Source organism: Mustela putorius, unplaced genomic scaffold, assembly GCF_011764305.1.
Source record: "Mustela putorius furo isolate JIRA1106 unplaced genomic scaffold, ASM1176430v1.1 tig00003854_pilon_pilon_pilon, whole genome shotgun sequence".
NCBI lineage: Eukaryota > Metazoa > Chordata > Mammalia > Carnivora > Mustelidae > Mustela > Mustela putorius.
The window spans coordinates 726,861-754,836 of NW_025422006.1; the positions used below are offsets into that span (position 1 = coordinate 726,861).

Consider the following 27,976-nt stretch of genomic DNA (forward strand, 5'->3'; position numbering starts at 1 on the left):
ACTGCGGCCACTAGGCTGTGATGCCAGGAGGGCTAGGCTTGGAGAATGCCCATTCACACTGTGGACACAGTTCTTACAAAAGCAGCCACGGGAGCTGGGCGTCTCAGCAGCTTTAAATGTGCACGCTGTAAGCAGAACCCCAGGAATGGACAGAAAAGAAAGGAAAAACTGCAAAATGTGTATTAAAGTGATAGATGAATATATAACTATTGGGAAGCCATTTTTACATGAAATGAATTAAAATATAAAACTTCCATCAAAACAAGATTTCATCTTTTCTAGGAATCCAGCATGAGGAATTCCTCCAAGGGAGTTTCTAAAGACATTTAAAATGCAGGTACTGGTGGTGAGCTCTGTTTGTTGTTTTTCTTTCCAAGCAGTGAGTGTCCCCAACATGCAAGAACCTATGACAGAGCCAAATTCACAGCACATTTTCTTCTCTAACGAACACGATTTATGACAAAGGATTAACTGTCTAATTTTCATAGTAAGGATGTGATTAACATTTCTGATTTTAAAATATAATTTCCCCCACAGTATTAGTGAATTCATTCACAAAATTAGTTTTCCACCCCAGATGAAACAACACATAAACGAGTACTTACGAATAAAAGAAGCACATTATAAGCCACACCAAAAAATAATACTGGGTAAGGAACACCACCGAGGAGGGGCACACTCCACAACACTTCAACACTGACATTTAAAAAATACCAGTGTGTTCCCAGCGTGGAACCCTATCAAACGAAGCAGTTTTCACACTGCCCACCTACCTAACAGAGCAGCAAAGATAGGGAAGCGGTTTGGGTTCAGGTCCAGCTGCTTGGCGACCTCATGCATCAGATACTGGCTCGTGGTGAGACTTTTCCCGTTCCGGCTCAATTTGAGGGCGTGGGCACTGAAGTAGTAAGGGATGTTGCACAGCGCGTAGTCGGAGTCGTAGGCGACCAAGCCATGGAAGCCATTCTCTCTGCAGAAACCGATCACCTCCTGATGATGGTCCTCAATGCTCTGCGCCACCTGTGCAAGTGAGAGGAGCATGTGGTCAGAGCCATGGCGCCCATGCAGACGCCTCTGTGAGGACCCTGCAAATCCCAGATAAACACCCAAAAGAGTCAAAGAATCAAAGAACCATAAAATGGGTATGGCACACTGCTCACGTGAGCAAGCTCTGTGGGAGCCATCTCCAGGGCAGTAACTACGATCCCATCCAGACTACAAATTAACTGCCCGCTCCTTGTCAAACTCACAGATCGCCCTGCCTAAAAATACACAGTGTCAGCTGACCCCGAAACAGTGTTCTGAGGGAAAAGGAGAGGAAACGGGGACAGAAGAGGAAAAGAAACAAGTGTCAAAGCAGGAGACAGAAGCCAGCCACGCTGGTAAAATCAGATAATTTTGCACTGCCAAGTAGGAATATGTCAAATGGATAAAATAATCAAAAGGATTTTTTTTTTACACAAAGGCCAAGCGTTACCCTTCATCCACAGATCTCCTAAGCACTTAGCATATGGGGAAAGTAGTAAGGGTGAACGTTTACCCTAAACATCACTGTCACATGGTTATCCTGGGCAAAGGACCAGCCACGGTGGTGCAGCCCCAGGCTTAGGACCACCACCGGGACCAGGCCCAAACTCAGTGCCTGCTTAGTGACGAGGACGACGAGCTGCAGCTTTCTTCCTTACCCCAGCTCTCCCAGCACGAGTGCACCGCACGGGTGCCCCGGAGACCCAGGGATCTCAGGGACTGCAGCAACCTATGCACCGCTGCAGGAACCCCGGAAACCCAGGGATCTCAGGGACTGCAGCAACCTATGCACCGCTGCAGGTGCCCCGGAGACCCAGGGATCTCAGGGACTGCAGCAACCTATGCACCGCTGCAGGTGCCCCGGAAACCCAGGGATCTCAGGGACTGCAGCAACCTAAGGGCAGGCAGTGGGCAATACCCGCGGAGAGGTAAAAGGCTCTGGGAATCTACGTCCAAAAACACACCAAGAGGCATGTGAAAAATACTTTCCTAAAATATATAAAGTCAGAGACAATCAAGTCTTCTCCTGCTGTTTCCCAAACTCGTTCAACCAACTGAAATCTGGCAGATTTTCTGTTTCTACAATAGGTAAGGTATTTGAGAAAACAGAATTTTAAAACTAAGTCAGGTGACTCAGCTAACAGTAGAAAGTTAACTCCCCGAAGAGCCCTGAGGTTGAAAAACACGTGCCCTTAAACGTAAGCGTCTAGACCTATACTGCCCAATGTGCAGCTCTGTTGAATTGAAATAAAAACTAAATCACATCCCAACAGTAAGTACGAGTGTTCAGGGGTCACCGGTGGGGCACACTGTGGAGCTGCTCCCATTTCTTGCAGAATTTCACAGGCCAAGTGGACACCATATTTTGTTGGTAAGTTAGTTATAATGAAAGCTCATGTAGAAACAAGGTAATCCTTCTGAAGATGCATATTTAAAGGGAAAGTAACTTCCTGCATTCTTTTGATATTTTTATAAAAACATTCTACTTCATAAGAAAAATGTAAACATTCAGTCAATTTATTTCTATTTCTTAGAATAGAAGAATGCACTTTCATCCCTTAGTCTAAAAACACTGTACCCTTCACTAAAATAGCTAAGTATAGTTTAAGAAAATTCTGAAATGAGGCCAGTTCCATTTCTCCCAGCCCAAGTCCCCAGCCTCCCACCACTTCAGAACACTGAACTTCATAATGACAGCAACATCTTAAAGCATTTCTGAATCACCAACAACCCCTGGCTGTCATCTAGACACCCTTAAACATAAATCTGCAAAATCTCCCCAAAAGCCCTGAAATGATAGGAGACCGTGAGTAATCACCCCTCACTCCCCACACCTCCAAGGAGTTCCAGAAAAGGCAGCATGGCCACTTGCTCCAGAGCGAGGCGTCCTGTGGAGATGGGGCAGAATTAAGTGTGGGAGCTGCACACTGTACACTCAGTCTGTGTATTTCGTGAGAGTTTATTAAACCACTCTCCGAGGACACTGATGCCAATGCTGTCATCCTCCCTGAGCGCCCCCGTGCCAGTCACTGGGCTGCACGCCTCCCAGCCCCCCAGACAGGGGAGCTGGGCCAGCCCTGCACCATCGCCCACAAGGGCCCCAGGGGAAGCACAGGGCACAGGCCCAAGGTGAGTGAGCACGGAGGAGAGGTGCCGTGGTAGACTCAGAGGAAGCAGGGACAGGGTTTCATCTGGCAGTTCTCAAGGAAGGCTTTGGCGTCCTTCAACAATCGGCACTGTACTTCCAGAACTGTAAAACGTTCATGCTCTTTGACCGGGTGATCTCACTCCAGGAAATGAAGCCTAAGAAACCAGGGCACCGGTAACAAATGCTGGGGCGTCAGAAGGGTCAGAGCAGGCTCGCGGGGGAGAACGTAAGCTAACATCCAGGAGCGGGGTAAACACAGCAGCCCGCAGTGATGTGCAGAAACCTGGGGAAAGCTTTCGATATAACACTAAGCAAACTGCTCAGAATCAATTCCCTGTACACAGAGCCTCACAAAGCTGCATCTGTGGGGAAACACTGAAAGGGATAAAGCAAACGCCAAGAGTTGTGTCAGGATGGTGCAATCATGCTTAACGAAAACTTCCTTCAGGGAAAAAAAAATGAATAAAAAAGCTGAAGCAGCACTAGGATAAGCCACACCCACACTGGCCCCTCAGTGTCACCACACTGGGGACAGATGCTCTTCCTTCCCCAAGGATGACAAGGCACGCACTTACTCACCTGCCAACCAAGGGTCTAGCCTGGCATCTGGCACATAGTAAACTCCAAAAGAGAGAAGAACACCGGGGGCCCCATTACAGGGCTCCAGGAGTCTTTAAACTACCCACACAGACAGGTGAGATCTACTCTATCCAGCAGAAGTCGGCAGGCAGAGGGCCTCACAGAGGGCAGACGTGGGGCTCTCCACTATCACCTCCTTCCGCCATCCCAAATCACAGTTCCCTGTTCTTTCAGAACACTCAGTTTCAGCTGGCATTAAAAAGCAAAGTGAATGAACTTTTATTAATCCACTAAAACACTAATTTGCAAATGATTAACAATACCTTAATCCTCCCTCAAAGCACACCCAGCATTAAATAGCTGCCCCCTAAAAATAATGCCTGAAAACAAAAGATGGAGGAAGCAAGCCCCATGAGCACTGACTTCAAGCCTAGAAGCAAGGTAGGTTGACCCGGGCTGCTGTCCTGCTCATCCTTCCCACCTCAGTGCCAGCAAAGGGGACAGAACCAGAACACCTAAGTCCCCATTCTGGCTTGACGCCCACCTGCCCAGCCAGGACTGTACAATTCATGGGTCTTTAAGTTTCCTTCAGCTTCCAAATTTCCAGTATTCTCTCCCACCTTTACCAGAGGAAAGGCAACATGGCCTTAAAACCATAAGGTAACAGAGACACAACCCTCCCCTGGCAGGCAGGTAATGGAAGTGGGGTGGGGTAATGCCACAAAACTCTGAGGCCAGAGTTCAGAGCTGGGGGTCTAGGTGGTAGACACACATGACTCGACACACTGTTCAAACTCACACAACTGCATGTCTCACATGGAGAATGAACTTTAATGTATGCAAATTAAAAACAAATCAGCCAGGACACCAGGGGGGCCAGAAATGAATGCAGACTGGCTAAGGTACAGAACTGTACTAGAAAAGTCTGAAATGACCTCTGAGTAGGGTACAGTCTGCTGCCCTAGGTAACTCTGGAGAACAACGTTTTGACAGCTCGGACTCCTGAGGACAGGCACCACACAGATGCTGACCTCTCCTGGTAATGTGTATCCTGAGGGCGGAGGGGTGCAGGCGACAGCACCAAGACCACTTCATGAATGGTGGACAAGCCAGGTGTCTCACTGTCAGAGAACAGGGTTACACATGGGCAAAAGGATGAGGTTGGCACGACCTTTTGGCGCCAGCTTAGCCATGGAGACATCCTATGAACTGATGTGTAGGTGACAACACAGGCAAAGAAATCATCAGAGGTGACATGTGCACACACACACCTCCCCGCTGTCAACAGACAGCTGAAAAGCAGCGACACCTCAGAAGCAAGAACATCTGCACCCCACTGTGGTCTCTAAATTCCATTCTCCACCAATGGAACCAGGGCCCTTGAGAAAAATGGGTGATACCAAGGGAGGGAAATCCAAGACAGCCCTTGAGCATGTCTCTGTAGTGCCAGAAAGGAAGGAGCTGCCCACAAAATGAAGGAGGGGTGTGTCAGGACACAGGAACCCCTCGAGAGACTCCCAGTGGACAAAGCTTGAACAATTTATGCAACAAAATAAAGAACATCGTATCAGGGTATCACCCAAAGTATGAAAAAATACCTGAGCCCATATTAGTCTAAACAAATGATTACATAAACACAGTCTGCCCTACACAAGAATTCCAACAATAATGTGAAATCCCTCCCAGGAGCTGAACCTCACCACCACAGTCCCCCACAGGGCGCGAGCCTAAAAGACCACTTTCAAAGTAGGAAACTAGCAACAGGATGAAGTCGTGCCACAGAGCAGACACCAGGAGATTCCAACACCGTACAGTATGGCCAAGGGCACTGCACCCAAAACACAAGAAACCATCCGGCAGCCCAAACTGGAGGCCAGTCTACAAAATACCTGCTCAGTAATCCAAAGTGCCAAGGTCACCAAAGAAGCAGAGGCTGAGGAGCTCTCCTGGACCAGAGGGGCCTGAGGAGATGAGCTACCTGAAGCCACGCAGCCCGGAGATCGGGCCCGGAGCCGAGAAGAACGCCAGCGGCAGGAGGGATGAGAACTGAAGAACACAGTGAGGCTCACGACACTGCACCGGTGCAAGCTTCTTAGTTTTGATAACTGTGCTCGCTCACAAGCTGTCACCATATACAGAAGCAGAGTGAAGGACATTCGGGAACCCTCTGTACCATCTTGGCAACTTTTCTATAAACCTAAAATTATTCCACAGTAAGAAGTTTATTTTAAAAAGAAAAAGTCAACAGTCTACAAGACACCAGCTGGAAGACTATTTTAAGCTACTTCACCAGGTGAACACAGCATTAATGGGCATGAACAGCACAGTCTAAGATCCTGTCATATGAAAACACATCTCTCCGCAGATCGTGGGGCTTCGGGAAATAGGAGAGCCCACCGCAGGTGAGACAGGTCCCTACAGACCTGTGAATAAATGAACCAGTTCCGCTTGCCAGAGGGCCCAGGGACAAAGCCTCAAGACGAGCACTACAGAGCCCGCTCAAAGAGCAGGTGCTGGGACTGGGTCGGCACAAAGTTCTGCTAGGGGACAGGAGAAGGGTCTAGGCTGCCTCAAAACTGGACTTGAAAAGCAGTTATTTAATTAAATATAAAAATTAAATGTCAGAGTTAAGCGCCAGGGAAAGAGGGGCTGACAGGCGCTGGCCATCCTTCTCTTTTGAGCATCTTCTCTCCGGGGACGGTAAGCCCTCTGCTCCAGGGCCCGTCTCCCACCTAACCTGCCCGAGGACAGCACCCTGCTTCTCTGATTCCCTGGCCTCCAGCTCCAGGTGCAAACTAGGCACAACACAACAAAATCGGTACCCCTGGTTCTTAATTCTAATTTTAGAAGTGAGGAAAAACTATGACATATGATACTGGGATGATTATTTCAAGCTAAAAACGTGAAGCCCTGAGACCTACCTTCCTACCAGCTGTAGTAGAGGGGTAAAGCCTCCCGCCACAGAGAGCCAAACCGAGAATTCTGCATGGCCTCAGTAAGGAGAACCACAGGCTGGATCCCAGAGACCACAGCCACCATAGAGGCGCTGGGCCTTCGCAGTCTCCCCACGGCTACCATTGCTCAGCAGATGCAAGAGTGTGCCCGAGCACACCCCCGCGACACAGCCCGAGGGCCACCTCTGGCTCCTGGCTGCAGGACCCATGACCACACCATACAGCTGGAAACACCTCGCCTGACTCCATACCCACCCGGTCCCAGAAACACAGGCCACCAGCATGGAAAGGCCTTGGCAGCGGGGACACCGCAGGGAGCCTCGGTGACTGTCTGCTATTGCGTGCCGCTCCGGACCCCTGCTGAATCTTCTCAGCTCACACATGCGTGAGTGTCACTGAAAATTTCAGGCAGTTATTTTCACGAGGAATAGTGACTAAAAATTCCCCAAGCTTACTGTGCAAGTATGGCCACCTATTAGTGCTGACAACTGTTATGGGGACAGTCCTGTTGGATGACAAGGCCATACTGTTACCCCAATCTCTAGGGGCAAGGCACTAGCATAGGAAGGTTTCTGTCTCTGGTGCCAGGTGGGTGAACCCCACCGCCCACTTTATCTCCTTCTGCACTTCCACTTCTTCACCTGCAAAAATAACGCCATCCCTACCTCACAGGGCGGCTGCGACGCTTAGTGAGCTGCGGCACATCAACAGTCTAGTCCATCAGTAATAAATGCTGATGAAAGTCGGCCACCGTTTGTCTTTAAGCTGCATGAGAAAGGATCTGCTTCTTCATACTTTTCAAACATATGGGACCTGAAACACTATGAGTTGTCATAAATAGATCTTCCAACATCAAGAAAAAAAATACTGTGTGAGGTTTTTCTTTAGAACGGTTTTACACCAGCTCAGGGAATGATATGACACGCCCGCCAGCCAGCCATGAGATTTAAAAGATGTTAGTTAACCTGAACAAAAGAGAACAGGAGTTGACCTAAACTCTTTTTTTTTTTTTTTTTTAAGGGACACCTTGATCTTGACCTTTAGTTGCCAGGTCCTGGGTGGGTGAGATTAGGCAGGCTACTCACTCCTGCTCTAGTCCAACAGAGGAATGTGGACATAAAAGTCAACTTCCAATCTGGTGGAAGATTTTTCTTGTTGTTGTTGACTTGAAAAGGGCAATTTAAAGTTAGGACATATTTTAGCTATGTCTCTAAAAACTAAGCCTCTCCCCCTCAGGAAATCTGGAATCAGAGCTAAATAGCTTCTTACCTTACACATCTCTTGCCTAGTCTTTAAAAATTGGTTACTGTGGTCTTAAAAGCAAGGAAAAATAACTTATTTTAAATTAAGGGAGTGGAAGAGCACCTGGGTGGCTCAGTGGGTTAAAGCCTCTGCCTTGGGCTCACTCAGGTCATGAACTCAGGGTCCTGGGATCGAGCTCCGAATCAGGCTTTCTGCTCAGCAGGGAGCCTGCTTCCCCCTCTCTCTGCCTGCCTCTCTACTTGTGATCTCTCTCTGTCAAATAAATAAATAAAATCTTAAAAAATAATAATAATAAAGGAGTGGATGGGGCGCCTGAGTGGTTCACTCATCAGATGTCTGCCTTTGGCTCAGGTCATGATCCTGGGGTCCCAGGATTGAGCCCCACATCAGGATCCCTGCTGGGCAGAGAGCCTGGTTCTCCTTCTCCCACTCCCCCCTGCTTGTGTTCCCTCTTTGTCAAATAAATAAAAATATTTAAAAATAACTAATTAATTAATTAAGGGAGATACTTGACCTCATTAATCATAAAGGAAATGCAAATCAAAACTACAATGAGAGAACATTCAATACCCGTAAGGATGGCTACTATGAAAAAACAATAAACAATAAACATCAATAAGCAGGTGTTGGCAAGGATGTGAAAAAATTGGAGCCTCGGGCGCCTGGGGGGCTCAGTGGGTTGAGCCTCTTCCTTCAGCTCAGGTCGTGATCCCAGGGTCCCGGGATCGAGCCCCGCATCGGGCTCTCTGCTCAGCGGGGAGCCTGCTTCTCCCTCTCTTCTGCCTACTTGTGATTTCTCGTCTCTATCAAATAAATGAATAAAAAAAATCTTAAAAAAAAAAAAAAGAAATGAGAGCATCATACATTGGTGGCAGGAATGTAAAAGGGTGTAGCTGCTATGGCAAACAGTATGACCATTCCTCAAAAAATTACCCAGAGAACTACCCTGTGATCTAGCAATTCTACTTCCAGATATATACCAAAAGAACTGAAAGAAGAAACTCAAATAGAGGGCGCACCTGGGTGGCTCAGTGGGTTAAGCCGCTGCCTTCGGCTCAGGTCATGATCTCAGGGTCCTGGGATCAAGTCCCTCGTCTGGCTCTCTGCTCAGCAGGGAGCCTGCTCCCCCCCCCCTCTGCCTGCCTCTCTGCCTACTTGTGATCTCTCTCTCAAATAAATAAATAAATAAATCTTAAAAAAAAAAAAAGAAAAGAAACCCAAATAGATATTTGTACACCCATTTTCAAAGTTATAACACAACAGCCAAAAAGTGGAAGCAACCATCAACAGATGAATGGATAAAAATATGGGTAGGGGCGCCTGGGTGGCTCAGTGGGTTAAAGCCTCTGCCTTCAGCTCGGGTCATGATCTCAGGGTCCTGGGATCAAACCCCACATTGGGCTCTCTGCTCAACAGGGAGCCTACTTCCTCCTCTCTCTCTCTCTCTCTCTCTCTGCCTGCCTCTGAGCCTACTTGTGATCTTTCTCAAATAAATAAATAAAATCTTAAAAAAAAAAGAAAATATGTATAGACACAGGAGAATATTACTCAGCCTTGAAAAAGAATACAATCCTGTTATACAACATGAATGAACCTTGAGGACACTATACTAAGTGAAATAAGGTGGTCACAAAAGGACAAATATTGTACGATTCCACTTACATGAAGTCCCTACAGCAGTGAAATCCTGAGACTGAGTAGGTAGTGGGCACCAGTGGCTGGGGTGGGGCCCAGGTTAGAGTTTAGCAGAGACAGTTTCAGTTTGGGAAGGTGAGAAAGTTCTGGAAAGAAGATGGTGGGGACGGCTGCACAACAGTGTGAATGTACTTAATGACACTGCACTGTGCACTTAATAATGGTTAAAACAGTAAAATTTGTGTTATAGTTTACCACAATTTAAAAAATAAAATTAAGACTATATAATAATACAAAGAAGGTTGTGCCCCAGCTCCCTGTCTTAGGAAGCCTAAGCACTTGGCTCCAAGAGGTAACTTCCTACTTGGCTCCAAGAGGAAGCTCCCCACATGCACGTGCGTGCGCTCTCTCTCTCTCCCTAAAATAAATAATCTTTGAAAATAATAAATGAGTGGATAACATAACAAAATGCAAATTAAACTTTATTAACTTGAAAAATTAAAGAAATGACAAAAGAAGATAAGGAAAAACCAGCATTATCTGTCCTCAATGTCTAGTTAGCCTACTATATAACTCTCCTCATACTTCACTAATTCTGAGCAATGCTGCCCTTGTTAGAAATCTAATTATAAAACACAATACATCAAAATTTAAGTTTCAGAACTTATGAAGCTGAATCTCAGATTAATCTAATTTATTTCAAGATGGCAACACCTGCCAAGTCTTCAGGGAACAAGCCCTCTGTCCTCACTAGACTGAGTTCCTTGGAGGATTCCACGCTTTCCTGTTACAGTCACTCCTCTATGCCTGGCCAGTAACCCGTACTCAATTTTTGCTAAAGGGAGGATGGGTCATCGCTGGGAACCAGTCAGAAAAGACAGCATCAGGAATTTAAGGTGATAAAATAAATCTTACATAATAGCCACTGATCCAGGTATTGAAAGAAAAATAATTAAATGTGTCTGTCTATATAAATAGAACAAAGCAAATATCTGACTAAAAAATTCAGCACCTATACGACACACATGCAGAAGGAGTAAACTGAGTCCCCGGCCTCCAGCAGCTTCCAGTTAGCTGGGGGTACACACCCCGGCAGCTAGAACAAAGTGGAACGCAGGAAGCACTGAGGAACAGGCGCACCGTGTGGATCCCTGGTCCACCTGCGGGATCGTCAGAAGCGGCTCCATATGGGCCGCCTGGATGGCTCAGCCAGTGGAGCGTGTGCCTTCGGCTCAGGTCATGATCTCAGGGTCCTGGGATCAAGCCCCACATTGGGCTCCCTGCTCAGTGAGGAGTCTGCTTCTCCTTCTTCCTCTGCCCCCACCCCCGCTCATTTGCTCTCTATCAAATAAATCAATAAAATTTTTTAAAAAAAGAGAGCTCCATGGAGGAAGCCGGCGCCTGAGATGGACTTTAAAGTGTGAGCAAAACTCTCACCAGCAGAAGTGATAGTTCAACAAGAAGGAGCAACAGAGTGGGGGAGCAGGGAGTGGAAGGGCTGAAGCGCTGACCAGGTACAGCAGAACAGTGCGCCACGCAGCAGGGCAGAGGGAGCGTACATCAGGGGGGTCTGAGCCCCCCACAGAGCATGGATTCATGGTTTGTTTGGTTTTTTTTAGGGGGGGGGATTCATGGTTTTGTTCGAGCTGCTGGCAGGAATGACTAACCGAGGAGCCCGCAGGCTGCACCGACAAGGTGTGCAGTGAGGTAGCAGGTGTGCGGCGCGGGCAGATCAAGAAACAATTCTGGTGGTGGCCCACACTCAGGCACTGGTGAACAAAATGGTACCTTTGGTTAAGTCTAGCAGTGTACTTTTCACTCTAGTTTATTATTCTATATCATTTTTTCTAAATGCTGGTAAATACCCAATAATTTGGTTTCACAACCACCAACGGGTTTGCACAATCACTTGTTAGGCCTATTGGCTCCACTTTGGTGAGTTTACATGGTAGGGGTACTAGAGTAAGGAAGGGCACATGGGAGACTGCACTTGCAGAAGGACCTTGCAGAGGGACCAGCAGGCTGGGTGATGGATTTCGGGGTGGGGGGGCAACATGACGACGCTATGGGGCCAGAAAGTGTAACCCTGAAGTAGATGACAAGGCTCAAACCAGGGAGGGCTACAGGCAAAATTAGAGCAGCCCAAGTGCACAGAGGATGGAAGGGAAACAGAGAATGAAAACCAGCTCAGAAGGATTTGGGCTATAGAGGGGAGACATTTGAAAGTCTTAACAGTGAAGTTTCCCACTAATTACAGGGTCCCACTCTGGGGTGGGGAAGCACAAACACAATGGCCACTTGGTGTGAGGGACAGGAGGCGGCAGGGCAGTGCTGAGTGGTCAGTGCCTTTAGCAAGGCAGTGCTGTGTGCTAAATAAGGGGTCAGCAGACATGGTGTCAAGCACGGAACACCAGCAGCCCGTCAAGCTTCTGCAGGCAGGCTGTGGGACTGGTCAGAAGCTGTGCGCACACGTGGACAGCAGTAACTTCAAAGAGGTGATCCTGGGGGGGCGCCTGGGTGGCTCAGTGGGTTAAAGCCTCTGCCTTCGGCTCAGGACATGGGTCCTGAGGGTCTTGGGATCGAGCCCCGCATCGGGCTCTCTGCTCAGCAGGGAGCCTGCTTCCTCCTCTCTCTCTGCCTGCTTCTCTGCCTACTTGTCATCTCTGTCAGTCAAACAAATAAATAAAATATTAAAAAAAAAAAAGAGGTGATCCTGGGATTATAAGAAGGAAGGGTGCATTGTGGAGAACAGTGGCCATGACGGGAAGTCTTATTTCAGTAGCTCCAGGAAATGGAAGCACTCTGATCATGGAAACGGGTTCAACAAGACAGATGAAGGAGAAAGGCTGGCTTTGATCAGTCTAACTTCAAGAAAAGGGAAGAGATTTAGATAAAGTGATAAGTGTTACAGAAATCGTGTGGAAATCACAAATTGGAGGCTCTAGAGCAGAATCCAACCCACAACTTATTTTATTTGGCTTAAATAGTATCTTTTCACTGGGATAATTTCAAATAAAAATCTGGATTTCTGGCTTTCTTAAAAATCGTTAAGACTGGTAATGATGGCTCTGTAGTCCTGTAAGGTTTTTAAAACATGCACACTCTTGGATCTACCAAGTTTGTGTGTGCACCATTAGCAGGGGGGTGGATAAACTATGGAGCACTATGCAGGCATTAAAAATAATTAGAATTATATAAACAGAAAAAGATTTTTTACATCCTTACTTAAAAAAGCAAATTGCTGAATAATGCATTGTGTGATCACATTAATGTTAAAAATTAAAACCATATTGTGATAGTATATAATATATTCTGTAATGTATCCTACAAAACATACGTAGGCAGTTACTATAGAAAACAGCATGGCAATTCCTCGAGAAATTAACCACAGAATTACAATATGATTCACCAATTCCACTTCCAAACATCTCCGAAAGAACTATAACTTGGGCTCGAACAGAGCACACCCAAGTTCATAGCAGCATGATTCATTATTCACAACAGAGAGAAGGGGAAGCAACCCAAGCATCTATGGACAGATGGAGGGATAATCCAAATGTGGTCCATGGAATATTATGCAGCCTTAAAAAGGAGGGAAACTGACACAATGTCACAACATGGATGAACCTTGAAGACATCAGGCTGAGAGAGCCAGTCAAAAACTGGTACACTGCAAGAAAATAAATGTTTTTAAATAAATAGTTTAAATGGATGGCTGGTCTTGGTTTTAATGTGGTCAATTTTGAACCTAAGTATTCCCTGGTCAATTCAAGGGCTTAAAGGACAAGGTGTAACTACTAGTTTTCAGCCTCTCCTGGACAGAAACCGTGCCACTCCCACTATAGCTGGAAAACACAGCAGAGGCAGTGTACTACCCGGATCTGACCTGAGAGTGAAGTGCAGGTAGGCACACCCCTGAGGCATTCTTACACAAAGCAACTGAACTTTGCCTTCAGCTTGCCACTTCCCTCTTGAGAAGGTTACTGGTTACTTGTCCCCAGATGTCGCCCACTCAGCAATCCTGTCTTATCCCATACAAAATGGGCAACAAAACCCCATGCCAGCCAAATGAGACAAAGCTGTGAAAGGACCCAGCGAGGGCAGACACCCCGTCAATCAGTCCCTGCCCCATCGGGTACACATCATCATCCCAAAATCTAAAGCCACAGCCAAATCTCACAGACTTCCAGTGACATAAAGCAGGATAGCGGCTTTACTATGTCAGACCTAAGCAAATATGCCAGAGCACCAACTCAGTGTAAGATCTGAAGGTCTTGGGGCACCTGGGTGGCTCAGTTGGTTAAGCAGCTGCCTTCGGCTCAGGTCATGATCCCGAAGTCCCAGGATCAAGTCCCACATTGGGCTCCCAGCTCCATGGGGAGTCTGCTTGTCCCTCTGACCTACCCTCTCATGCTCTCTCATGCATGCTCTCTCACTCTCTCTCTCAAATAAAAATAAATAAAATCTTAAAAAAAAAAAAAAAAAGATCTGAAGGTCTTCATTACAAACCCACACACCGACTCAACTCTTGTGGCAGGAACACTTAGGAAAGCTCCAGGGATTTAATGCCACGAAGATTTTTAAATAAATATCAGTCCCTCCCTGAAGTTTCAAAGGTTGTGATGACTCAAAGCACACAAGAGGAAACACTCCCAGTAACTGGCAGAGGCCAAGCTCAGGCCAGGCAGTTCAGTGACCTGAACAAAATTAGCCGATTCATGGGCCAACTTCTAATGGTTAAAGAAATATAATTATTACTGTAACAAAAAAATTACAATTATCACTCTACCAAAGACACATTCTTCTAAGTCAAAAAAGATTTCTCCAACCCAAGCTCACAGGAAAGTAACACTCTCTGCCAGTTTACAGAAGCCTAGAGAAGGTCAACAAGATGGCAGATTTTTATAAGACCCATGCCTCATGGACCCAACATAACATATAGTGACATTTCATGTCCATTCTGTCAATTCCCTTGTCCATTTTATACAATACTGTAGGGAAAAAAAACCTACTGATTATCATACAGTAAAATTAACTTTTATTTACTTCTGATGTGCAGTTCTAAGGTTCTAAAATTGCATTCCCACCATGGCCATCAGAGTACATAACAGTCCCATCACCCCAAAAAGCTCCATCCCCAGGCCTCCCCAGGCCCCTGTCCTCTGGCAACCACTGAACTGGTCACGAGAATGTCAAAGAAAGAGAATCACACCTTTGAGCCTGGCTTCTTTCACTCAACACGAAACCTTAGAGATTCATCCCCCTAGTTGCCTGGACCAATACTTCCTCCCTGACACTAAGGGGTAGGAGGACAAGGTAGAGACAAACCCATTTGTTTAGTCACCTCCTAAAGGATATTTCAGCTGTTTCCAGTTCTAGCTGTTATGAATACAACTGCTGTGCACACTCAAGTACAGTCTTTGTGTGAACAAAAGTTTCATTAGGTAATTAGCCCTAAAGCAGCACTGCCAGAGCACATGGTAAATGCATACCTAATGCTGTGGGCCAGCCTGCATTCCCACCAGCCACGTGGCCCACTTCCGGCTGCTCAGCATTCCTGCCAGCACTTAGCATTGCTGGTAGTGCTTGTTTTAGCCATTCTAACAGGTATACAGAGATATATTATCACGGTTTTCATTTACTTTACCATTTTAATGAACATCTTTTTAAAATGGTACACACTGCCTCATTCCCTTAGGGAACGCTGACCATAAATCTCTGACTCAAAATCATCCTTGTAGAATAAACACTGTGCCACCCTCAGGGGCTACTCAAATACACAGGATTGTCTTCCTGATTCTTCCTGATAGGCCCCAGAATTATGTCTGGTTTTTACAGTTTGTTTGTTTGTTTGTTTGATCTTCTCCCTTACAAAGTGTCCCTTCTTGCTATCAATGGCGCTCCTGCCTCTGGCCGACTTTCCCTGCACCCTTTTCTCCCGCTGAGTTTAGAAACGCATTACCGGGCTTCTCAGAACCAAATCTGAGAAGGAGAGGACTTGATTCTCCAGTGAGGAAAAAGAAAGCTTTTGTTTTTTTCTTTTCAGGTCACTGTACCAAAACTTCCTGACCTCTCGTTTGGCTCCTGAGAAACTTCCAGTAGCTAAATTTCTTAGATGTTTTCCAAAAAGGTGAGGATGCCAGGTTAAGTGGGCACCAGGTAACTGAGCCATTACTGTATTAATCTGTGCAACGAGCACGATGCTATGCCTCTACACCAGGGGTTAAAGCCTACCTAAAGCAAAATAGCCCTATGAAAAATCATCTTGTGCCTGGAAACCTAAGTGGCAGAGATCATCTTAAATCCACACTCACACGTGGGTCCAAATCCTGAGCACCTAGTACGTAAGCCACACATTCAGAGAGGCGCAGAGATAAACATAAAGACACTTCTTTATAGTCAGAAGAGAATTCAGCAGTTCTTTCAAAAGATACAAAGACTGTGTACACACGGAGTCTAATCCTTCATAATATTTAGTGTTCCTTTGAAAGTCATCTGACCAGAAAGCTCATCCTGTCTTGTCAGTGCTAGTCTCCTCCCCTGAATACCTTTTCAAAATACTCAGGAGGTGGAGAGGCGCTGGGAACCAACACTGCCTTACTTCCCAGAGAGCCCGGGCTCCAGGGCAGAAAATGCCAGCAGCTCCAGGCTCTCACACAAACTCCCAGGGGACGCTTGCTGTGCCTGTGCCAGGCCCACAGACCAATCCCCGCTCTCCCAGCCAACAGGGCCGGCAGACTTAGAAGGCCTGTCACCAATTACAACAGGATTGGGGTGGGACTTCCGCTATCACATTAGGCTTACCCACCACCATCTCAGCTCAGGCAGGCAGGAAGAGTGAATTTCACAAACTTTGGGCTCAAGCACTTCCAAGCAGAAATAAAGGAAGGGCAAACAAGCTGGAAGTCACCGTGGCAAGAGCCAGAAAACCAAAACAGCCCCCTAAATTTTTAACAAGAAACAGTGAAAAAAGAAGCAATCAGAACTGAAGTCGAGGATCATTGATTTGCATGTTATCTCTGCAGTGGCTGCTGGGTCCTGAAGCTGTCCTTGGCCCCGGCTCAGCGAGGAGCCCTCTGCCAAGGGGACAGCCGACAGGCCGGCAGCAAAAGCTCTGATTACCTGGGTGCACAGCCTGAAGCGGCCGAGTCCTCCCTGGGCAGAGACATCAATCGCGAGAACTCAGATTCACTTTCCCCTTTGCCCTGACTCCGAGCTACACCTTTCACAGCAGACACGAAACCCAGCCCTGAAGTCACAGAACTAACAAAATTCCCTCATGTCAGATCTTGCAATTCTGGAAATGCTAACTCACACAAAAATCGGACAATTTCCCTAAACTCTGTCATCTTAGAGGGAACCTGGACACAGCCCTGTGTTCTCAAAAGGCGGGCCACCTCGGCAGGCCTTGGGCAGCTGGTCCCCCGGCTGGGACGTGGTGACAGCACCCGCTCGGGACCCCTTCCCGTCGCTGTGCAGCCCACTCGCCTGCACGGAAAACCTGTTGCTGTGCGAGCACTGCCACAGGGGCAGGGAGTATCCGGTGCAAGTTCAGGCCGGCGACCTGCCCGCCTCGGAGGGGGAGGGCACCCGCGCGATGCCGGGGCGGGGGCGCCGCGCCCTGCACGCCCCGGGCCAGCCCGGTGCGCGCCCGGGGCTCCAGGCCGGCCGGGGCTCCAGGCCGCGCGTCCATCTTGCGGCCCCCGGCCCGGCGCCCCCCGGCCCCCGCGCCCTCTGACCCCCGGCTCCCGGATCCGACGGGCCCGCGCCCAGCCCGCGCCCACCCCTACCCCCCACCCCGGCCCCCGCCGGCCGCACCTTGACGTGGAAGCGGATGAGCGCCAGGCGGATGCAGTGCGCCATGCAGACGGGCGGCAGGAACCAGACCTTGGGCGGCGGGGTGCCCTTGTTCTGGACATGGCTGACGATCTGCTGCGCCGTCTGGCGCTCGTTGCCCTGCCGCTTGACCCACTCGTGCAGCCGCGCCTTCTCGAGCGCGCCGTTGAAGAAGACGAAGAGCTCGATGTTGCCGCCGAAGCAGGCCTTGGCCAGCGCGGCCAGGTAGCCGAGCATGTGGTTCCACTGGCCGCCGCTCACCCAGTCGGTGTAGAAGCCGCCGTAGAGGCGGTGCAGGCAGTTGTCGGCGTCCACCAGCAGGCGCAGCGGCGTGTGCGGGGGCCGCTGCCGCCCGCCGCCCACCAGGCTGCCCCGGGCCAGCTTCTGCAGCTCCACCGGCACCACGGCGCTCGGGCAGTGCTTCTCGATGTAGTCCTGGAAGCCCTGCACGCCCATGGCGGCGGCGGCGGCGGGCGCGGGGCGGCGGGGCGGCGGGGCCGGGGGCGGCGGGGCCGGGGGCGGCGGGGCCGTGGCGCGGCCGGGGCGGCGGCGGCGGGCTCTAGGGGGGGCCGGGGCGGGCCGCGGGCGCGCTCATGGCCGCTGCGGCCGCCATGTGCTGCCGCCTCCCAGGGCCATGGCGGGAGGGACCTGCGCCGTGCGCCGCTCGAGGCCCGGGCCAGGCTGAGGCGGCCTCGCGCGGGCGGCGGCGGCGGCGGGGCGGGGCGGCGCAGGCTGACGCACGCGGGCCGGCGGAGGGCGGAAGAGGCGGCGCCGCGGCCTGCCGGGCCCGCACCCAGCCGGGATCCTGGCCCGGGCAGGGAAGTCCGCCCGCCGGTAGCGGCAGCGAGGCGGGCCCGAGGGACGGGGCGCCGGGTGGTGAGGGTGGGGGGCTCGCTCGCGGTGCTGCCTGCGGATCCCGGCACCGCGGGGAGACCCCGTCCCCGGGACGCGCTCAGACTGAGGAGATCCGTCCTCGTCCCCGTCCGCGGGTCCCGTCACCTGAGGAGACCCGGTCCCGTCCTCGGGTCCCGCTACCTGTGGAGACCCCGTCCTCGGGTCCCGTCACCCCGAGGAGACCCCGCCCCATCCGCGGGTCCTGTCACCCCGAAGAGACCCCGTCTGGTCCGCGGGTCCCGTCACCGCCGGGAGACCTCGTCCTCTTCCGCGGGTGGCGTCACCGCGGGGAAGACCCCGTTCTCGTCCGCTGGAGTCTGTCAGGCTGAGGAGATCCGTCCTCCTCCTCCATCCGTGGTTCCCGTCACCCCGAGGAGACACCGTCCCCGTCCGCGGGTCCCGTCACCACAGGGAGACTCTGTCCCCGGAGCCGGTCAGGCTGAGGAGATCCGTCCTCGTGCCCGGGTCCCGTCATCCCTAGGAGTCCCCGTCCCCTGTTCTCGGGTCCCGTCACCCCGAGGCGACCCCGACCCGTCCACGGGTCTCATCACCCCGAGAAGACCTGTCCCGCATCCGCGGGTCCCGTCACCCCGAAGAGACCCCGCCCCCGGGAGTCTGTCAAGCTGAGGAGATCGGTCCTCATCCCCCACCCGTGGTTCGCGTCACCCCGAGGAGCCCACGTCCCTGGGGTCCCACTATCCGGAAAAGGCGGCGCGTCCCGACCCCGGAGCCGGTCAGCCCGCAGAGGGAAAGGGGGCAGGCCGGTCGGGACCTCGGAAGTGGGGGTGCGTCTGGGAGGGAGGGGCGGCAGATGGCACTGGGCCCTGCGCTGCCGCGTGTCATCAGGGGTGGCTACCAGAGTGCTGGCGCTTCTGTCAGCCCGGGACGCAGCCCCTCCAGACTCGGGGCGTCCCGGGACTGGGGTCCTAGGTGTGGGCAGCGGATGGGGGCCGCCCGGCCCGAGCCCAGGCCCCGGGCCCTCGGGAGAGCGGCTTCCCCACAGGCACCGCCACGCCGCCCACCCCACGCCGAGCCTGCTTCCACGCAGACCCGCCGGCCGCCCCGGCCATCCTGTCAGGGACCACGGGCCCCTCGCAGCGCCCATTCTAGTTAGCTCCAGCCGAGAGCCGCCCGGTCTGGCTTTCCCGGGCCAGGGCAGCCCCTCCTGAGGACAGCCGGTTCAGCCTTGCTGCTTTGGTGGCATCTGCTTTGGTGGCTTTGCCGCAATTGCTTTCAAAATGAGGTTAATCCTGTACGTATATTATGCTTCAATAAGACATTTTTTAAAAAACAGATTAACGTGTTGCCGAATGAAGCATTTAGAAACTCAGAACTCTTAAGAGTTTGAAAGTGGCATTTTTACTTACCTCCAGCCCTCCCATCTGTTCTTTTTCTGAAGAAACCTCGGTGGAGGAGCGCGCCCAGACAGCAGGTGCAGAGCAGATGGAGCCCGCGCCCAAGCCGGCTCCAAGAAGCCCCCATACTCTCTGTCCCTGAAAAGGCAAGTTGAATTTTTTCATGTCTTTTCTTATAACTTCACCTCAAATACAAGCCAGTGTGATACATATATAAGTAAAATGCTCTTGGTATTTTGATAAATATGTTTAATTTCTTTTAAAACAGACTGTAGCGGGCGCCTGGGTGGCTCAGTGGGTTAAGCCGCTGCCTTCGGCTCAGGTCATGATCTCAGGGTCCTGGGATCGAGCCCCGCATCGGGCTCTCTGCTCAGCAGGGAGCCTGCTTCCTCCTCTCTCTCTCTGCCTGCCTCTCTGCCTACTTGTGATCTCTCTCTGTCAAATAAATAAATAAATCTTTAAAAAAAAAATAAAAAATAAAACAGACTGTAGCAAGTTAAGCCACTTACCCATGCACGAAATGAGTAAAGAAGCCAGGATTATGTGTTACTTAGAAATGCAATTAGCCATTGAAGGCCACATTAAATGCTGACACTCCAGAAATAGCCACATTTCCTCTGTAACCCACTGCAGGCTCACAAGATTAAGAAGAAGAATCGTTTTAATCACTCATTTATAGCATTGCATTCCATATATTTACTTTCACCATGTACTGTTGACTAATGTACTAATATTATTAATGCCTGCCAAGATATTTGGCTGACCAATATTTTATGCATCCTCAGCTGAAATTCAGTTGAAGTTAAAATTTTTTAAAATATCATTACTTTTGGGACACCTGGGTGGCTCTGTGGGTTAAGCCGCTGCCTTCAGCTCAGGTCATGGTCTCAGGGTCCTGGGATCAAGCCCCGCATCAGGCTCTCTGCTCAGCAGGGAGCCTGCTTCCCCCTCTCTGCTGCCTGCCTCTCTGCCTATTTGTGATCTCTCTCTCTGTCAAATAAATAAATAAAATAAAAATAAAAAATAAAAATATTATTTTACAGTAAATATCTGTATTTAAAATTCAATAAAAAGTTATAAATATATTCTTGGGTTCACAGCACGTGACAACTAATGATTGGGGACTTTCATTTCCAGCAACTTTAATCTTGGACGATTCACTTAGAATGTATGATAAAACTTTTAATTACACCAAGAGATTACCACACAAGAGAGGAAAAAATTTTTTTAAATGCTAAAAAGGACATGGTCCTACGCTTCACAAAAATTAAAAAATGAAATCTCAGGAAAAATGTTGTGATTAATACACAAAGAGAACCAGCCCATGGTGTGCAAAAATTATCAATAGGTGGAAGACCAATCACAGAAATACTATTTTCAGCTCTTTTACATTTCAACTAATCTGTTATTGATCAATTCATCTATAACTCAAAGTAGGAAAATATTGTCTAATTTACATGACCCTTCCAAAGTAAAGTGCTTTATAGTAGAATAACACCTTTAATTAATATTCTACTTAGTTGAGCCTTCTGCTTCAAGGAAGGTAAAAGGGAGTTCTGCTCCCACCCCTGTTATCACTAGCATATATTGGGAGAACGGTAGACTGGAACAGCTAAGCGTGGAATCTGTAACCTGAGAAGAGAATAATACATTAATCCCTGCTTGGGATTTGAACCTATAATGTTTACCTTGCACTAAGGCTCTAGTCCGATTAATTGTCAACTTAAATAACCTGGGAGAGCACACAGATATCTCTGCAGTCTTGAAGATTTTGTTGTTGCTATTGTGTTATTCTGGAATTAGAAAGTGCTTTCGTTTTTAGTCATGTGGATTAAAAGTCCTTTTTCTTCTCAGCTGTGGATTTATTTTCTCTTTCAACCATAATTTTTATGAACAGGTATACAGTTATAGTTTTAAATCATAACTCACTGGGAAAGTATAAGCAGATTTCTATAAATTCACATTTCTGGCAGTCTTCAAGTTCAGCAGGAGTTCCCACATGCATGGCGACATTTTAAATAGTTGATGACCATCTCTGCTGAGCGGCTACTGCACTCTTTATCACCATACTTTTCCCTTCCCTATCTACAACAGTTGTTAGTGTCTTCTTTCTGAAGTCTGCAAAGGACTGACTGCCTGTGTCCCCTCCCCACCACTTGTGGAAATGCGTGCCCCTCTTCCTCACACTTCCTGGGCATTTAAGGCCTCTTTCTCCCAACATTTGTACTTACTAACGTAAGACACTCAAGCATCACACTGTTTCACTCCCACCTCACCACTGGGAGCTGCTGAGGAGGAGGAGACAAACATCCAAGGGATGCTTTGGAAGACAATACTCAGCATATAGTCTCTCTTATTTGAATAAAGATTTTATTCATTTATCAGAGGGGGGGGGGAGAGAGCGAGCACAGGCAGACAGAATGGCAGGCAGAGGCAGAGGGAGAAGCAGGCTCCATGCTGAGCAAGGAGTCCGATGTGGGACTCGATCCCAGGACGCTGGGATCATGACCTGAGCCGAAGGCAGCTGCTTAACCAACTGAGGCACCCAGGCGTCTCCTCTCTTATTTGAATAAAACACCTTCATAGTCATCCCTTAAATATTGCCTGATGGAATCTTCAAAATTCTTTTTTTTTTTTTTTTTTGGTAAACTAAATTTTATTTCTTAATATGATATGAATCCAATTCCCATTCACAGTACAAACCATTTTAAGATTTAATTATTTAGAGTCCAGTTATCATTAAATGGTCTGTTACATTTGTGCAAACCATAAAAAATGTTTCTGGAAGGACCACTTCTCTCATACCAGCATAGGAAGAGCACCCAGGCCTGACCAGTCTAGCACACATGAACCTTACCTCCTCCAGAAATGCTGTAGCCTCAAACACAGAAACACACAGTCATTCTTTGGCAAGTGATTTGAGGTTCCCCACATGGACTCTGCTGTCTAGGGAAGAGATCAGAGTTGCCTGAGGAGCTATAGGAGCACAAGTGCCTTGGGAAGGCAGGGATAAAGTTCTGCCTTAAATGCAGATGTCCTCAGGGTGGAGCAATAGCCTGAGCTTGGGAAAGAGCTAGAAGCAAAAAACAGCAGCTCCTTTTCTGCTCACCTCTGCCTGCTCCCACCCCTGCCTGCAGCAGGTCCTAGATGGGGGTGCAGACAGCAGCAGCCCTAGCTGAGGGGCTAATGCATCTGTCTCCTCATTAGGGCAACTGGGAGTAAGGATTTCAGCACAGATTTGTTTTGTTAAACTAGGAAACTCCATATATCCAAATAAACAAAATAAAAGATTAGGGATGCCTGGGTGGCTCATTTGGTTAAGCAAGTGCCCTCAGCTCTGGTCATGATCTCATGGAGTCCCGCACTGGGCTCCCTGCTTACCCGGAAGCCTGCTTCTTTCTCTGCCTGCTGTTCCCCCCACTTCTGCACTCTCCCTCTCTTTCTCTCTGACAAATAAATAAAATCTTTTTAAAAATAGAAAAGATTATAGACTCAGTAATCATTTTTTAAAAATTATTTTAAAAGAGAGAGAGAGCAAGCATGCACAAGCAGGAAGGAGGGAAGGGGCAGAGGAAGAGAAAGAGAGATCCTTAAGCAAGCTCCATGCTGAGTGCAGAACCCAACATAGGGCTTGATTTCACAATCCCGAGATCATGACCTGAGCTGAAATCAAGAGTTGGACACTTTAACCAACTAAGCTACCCAGGTGCCCCAGACTCAGTAATCTTATCCAAGCATTTACTTTTCTTGAGATGTACTGTTCAGTAGAACTTTCTGTGATGGAGGAAAACTGAGCTGTGCCATCCACTATGGTAGCTGCTAGCTATATGTAGCTATTGAGCAATTAATGTATGCAACTGAGGAACCAAATTTTTTATTTCATTTAGTTTTCCTTAAATAGCTGCATGTGGCTAGTGGCTACTATATCAAAAGATCTTAATTCCTAAAGAGCTGAGCAATTGCATCAGCCTTGCCTCATATTGGCTTACATTTAATGAAATTTATTCAGTAGATTACTTCATAACACTTCAACTTAACATCACATTTGTTCAGTGCTTTATAGTTTATAAATGGCCTTCTCAGAAAAGTCTTTTCAGGAGTGGCTGGGTGGCTCAGTCAGTTAAGTGTCTGCCTTCGGCTCAGGTCATGATCCCAGGGTCCTGGGATAAAGCCCTGCATTGGGCTCTCTAGTGGGAAGCCTGCTTCTCCCTCTCCCACACCCCTGCTTGTGTTCTCTCTCTTGCTGTCTCTCTGTGTGTCAAATAAGTAAATAAAATTTTTTAAAACTCTCTTCAGCTCTGATGGATAGCTAACTACTTGCAGAAGTATAAAAATTATAAGATAAGGGTCCTACCCTTATCTGTCAGCAGTTTTAATTTCCCAGCACACACAAATTCTAATACATGGTTTGTAGAGTTCTTACCACCTAGGACACATACAAGAGATGGCATTCCAGTGTGTAGTCTTAGGAATACTTTGTTCACACCAGATGCTATACCCAATTTATTGCCTGATCAGCACAGTATACATCAAGACCAGCTTCCTGAGGTCTGAGTAGGTCTGTGAGTGCAGCCCAAGCCTGTGTTAACCATTGTAGCAGACCTCTCTCACATTGCTCACATTGACTTACATCCAACTGCACAGCCCGGTCAACTGAAAAGACTGTCTAAAACCCTAGCCCTGACAGGCAAGATGGCATGTTACACTGTATGGGTTTTAGCTCTTATGTCACAAGCAGAAGAAACAACTCTGTCTTATATAAGCAAAATGGCATATATTATAAGGATGTTAGGAACTCATAAATCAACAAAAGTTGAGGAACCAGGATTGGAAGTGGGCAGAAATGAGGGAGGCCAGGCACTAGTACATTTAAAAATACCTCTGGGGTGCTGAAGATGACAGAAGGAATAGCAATATTCCCTTGTCCTGTGGTCACTTGCTTAAAATTCAAAGTTATAGAAAAAAAAAGTGTGGAATAGACTAAGCTTAAGTAAAATGTCTCCAGTCTCACAATGAAAAGAATATGGCTCCTTCGGTTTTATTATGAAGCAACATGTACCTGGATTGATTACCTCACCAAAACCATATACAATTTTTGAAAAAGATATCTATGTGCCTTTAGGAAGGGAAAAGGAATGCTGAATGTCCAAAATAGACATGTGTCCATGATATACTTGATAAGACCCTATACACTGTCCTTAAAGGACACAGATACTATAAAATCATGCCTTCTAAATCTTAAGCCAGTGATTATATACTGAATCACCACTGAGCCACATGTCTGAAGAACTGGCCAGTTCTAATTTGATCCATCTGTCTTTTTTTAAAATGTATTTAACTCACCACAAATTCACTTAATTAACTAAGAAACTAAGACCTGTATTTTATCACAAAAGTTCTCCTAAGAAACATCATGTAACTTCTTACAGCTATCAACATATGCTATATTTCCATGACCTACAACTCTAGCAATCCTATGATAAACAAGGTTAATTTTTAATATTTTAATCCATTAGATACTTATTAAGCACTCATATTTTTAATTTTGTCAAGTACCTATTGGTACTCAGATTTATATCTTCCTCTCCTAGTCTACTAAGGAAAGATAGAGATAACTTGTATTACCAAGAAAGATACTGATTAGTACCAATTAGTACCGTTAGTACATTCATGTGAGAAAGACACTAATTTTATTTCATTTTTTATTTTTTTTAAATTTATTTTCAGCATAACCATATTCATTGTTTAAAGACACTAATTTTAAAGTGGAGCTTCAGCCTCACTGTCAGCCAAGATATACTGACAGGGACTGACCACTCTCCCACCTGAAACAACAACAACAACAACGAAGAGACAAAATAAGTGAAACAACCTGAGACTGAGCACTGTGTTGGGCTCCACACTGGTTGTGGAGCCTGCTTAAGATTCTCCCTCCCTCTCTCTCTCTCTGTCTCTCTGTCTGCCCCTTCTCCTGCTCACCCTAGCACTCTAAAAAATTAACTAAGTAATTAATTAAATGGGACAATGTTTCTTAAACATTGCAGATTAGTCAATGATGAACAGAGATTTTTGAAAGATGGGAAACAAAGGGAGTGAACCCTACAACTGACCCAGCTCACTGCCTGGTAGAAGTTTCAGGGCCATGATGTGAGGAAGGCCTGGTAGCCTCCTAAAGTCGAGGGAATGGAACTGGGAATCTGAGTTGGACAAAGTGGCTAGAATTTGTAGGGCAGAGTACTGGAGAGAGGAATTCTGTAAAGAGAGATCTGCAGATGATCCTCCTGAAATATTCACCTGAGAAATGATTAGTGCATGCATGTGAGCAAGCTACCCAAGGCAGAGGAAAAAACATTTGGAAAGGATGAGATGGTACAGTGCCCATTTCCAACAGATTGGAAAATCACATCATTCAAAAAGTCATCAGCTAGAGTACTAAAAAAGGTCTTCCCTCAATAGATAAAATTAACCTAGACCAGGATTCTGGGAAGATGGTGGAGTAGGAAGCACCAGGAATCTGTCTCCCATTTAGACAAAAATGGCACTGGCAGAATCTGTCTGATGTAACTATTTTGGAACTTTAGAATGTGTTGAAGCATTGCAACTTCCGGAGGAAGGCTTGGATGGTAAATTTTTGTTAATTTTGGTCAGCTCTTAACACAGCAGCAGCTACCCATCCCCACTCCCAGCACCATGGTAGGTAGCTGTACACATGATCCTTGAGCTGTTTATATAAAGTCTCCAGGAGCAAGGCTAGGAAAAAAGGATACTGTCTGACAAATATTGGTGATCTGTGCTCTCACTGCGGATTGCTGCTTCTGATCACAGAGGTACAAAGACATGGGTAGCCATTATTGTTGAAACTTCCCCCATTGCAAACCCCTCTGTACCTCCCCCCCCCACTGATCTGACTTCCAGGAAATGTATAGGGAGGTATCTTTTTCTCAACCCTTCATTTTTCACCTTTCCCCTTTCATAAGCCAGACATTAAAGGCTGGGTATTCAAAAACAGCTGCATGTACAGAGAAAATTTAAAAGTGACTGCACTTACCCAAGGAAAGTCTCAGAAAAGACCAAAGAAGACATTATGTTTACACCTTGGGCTAATCTCTGGTTGTTTGAGAAAACCTCGAACAAACAAAACAAAAATACAATAATAACAAAAACAACAAAAAGAAACCCAAAAAACCTTGGGGGTGGGGAGAACTTGATTGCCAGACTTACCACATTATTAGATTTAAAATTCCAGTGTTCAACCAAAACCACAAAAAGCACAGAAAGAATTGAGAAGTATGGCCCATTCAAAGGTAAAACCATTCAACAGAATCGTCCCCTGACATAAACTTAATAAAAGATATATGAAACAAATACTTTAAAACAACTGTCTTAATGTGTCCAGAGAACTAGAGGAAGATGTAGGTAAATTCAAGAAAACAAGGTATGAACAAAATAGGAGTATTAATAAAAAGAAAACCTAAGAAAGAGACAAATTCTAAAGCTGAAAAATACAGTAACTAAAATTTTAAAATTCACTAGAGATATTCAAAAGCCTATTTCAGCAGGCAAGAGAAATAATAAGTGAACTTGAAGATAGAACAATGGAAATTATCCAGGCTGCAGAAAGAAAAAAGATTTAAGGAAAGGAATGGAACCTAAGGGAAATGCGGGACAACACAAAAGGTACCCACATACTCATCATGGGAGTCCCAGAAGCATAAGAGAAAGAAGCAGAGAGAACGTTTGAATAGTGGCTGAAAACTTCTCAAATTTGATGAAAGACATGAATATAAACATCCAATAAGCTCAACAAACTCCAAGTAAGATGAAGTCACAGACCCATGCTGAGATATTCGAACTTTCAAAGGACAAAGGCAACAAATATTGAAAGCAGCAAGATGTGATGAGCACTGGGCTACACACAACTGATGAATTATTGAACACTACATCTGAAGCTAATGTTGTACTATATGTTGGCCAATTGAATTTAAATAATAAATAAAAGAAAGCAGCAAGAAAGAAGCAAATCATCACATACAAGGGATCCTCAATAAGATTATCTACAGATTTCTTACCAGAAACCATATAGGCCATCGGACAATGGGCCAACATATTCAAAGTACTCAAAGAAAAATAATATCAACCAAGAATCCTATATTCAGGGACGCCTGGGTGGCTCAGTTGGTTAAGCAGCTGCCTTCAGCTCAGGTCATGATCCCAGCGTCCTGGGATCGAGTCCCGCATCGGGCTCCTTGCTCCGCAGGGAGCCTGCTTCTCCGTCTGACTCTGCC

General features: G+C 47.3%; 1 protein-coding gene across 5 annotated transcripts in view; it reads right to left on the minus strand.

Moving 5' to 3' along the window:
* The window catches only part of FAM120A (family with sequence similarity 120A), a 97,622-nt gene extending 79,619 nt beyond the window's left edge, over nt 1-18,003 (minus strand). For all 5 annotated transcript variants that reach the window (XM_045064964.1, XM_045064963.1, XM_045064962.1 and 2 more), the window contains exons 1-2: nt 17,425-18,003; nt 774-1,020 (exon numbers count right to left, since the gene is read on the minus strand). In XM_045064964.1, coding sequence (XP_044920899.1) covers nt 774-1,020; nt 17,425-17,898 — 721 coding nt within the window. In that variant the 5' untranslated portion in view covers nt 17,899-18,003. The remainder of the gene's footprint in view (nt 1-773; nt 1,021-17,424) is intronic.
* Between the last annotated feature and the right edge of the window lie 9,973 nt (nt 18,004-27,976).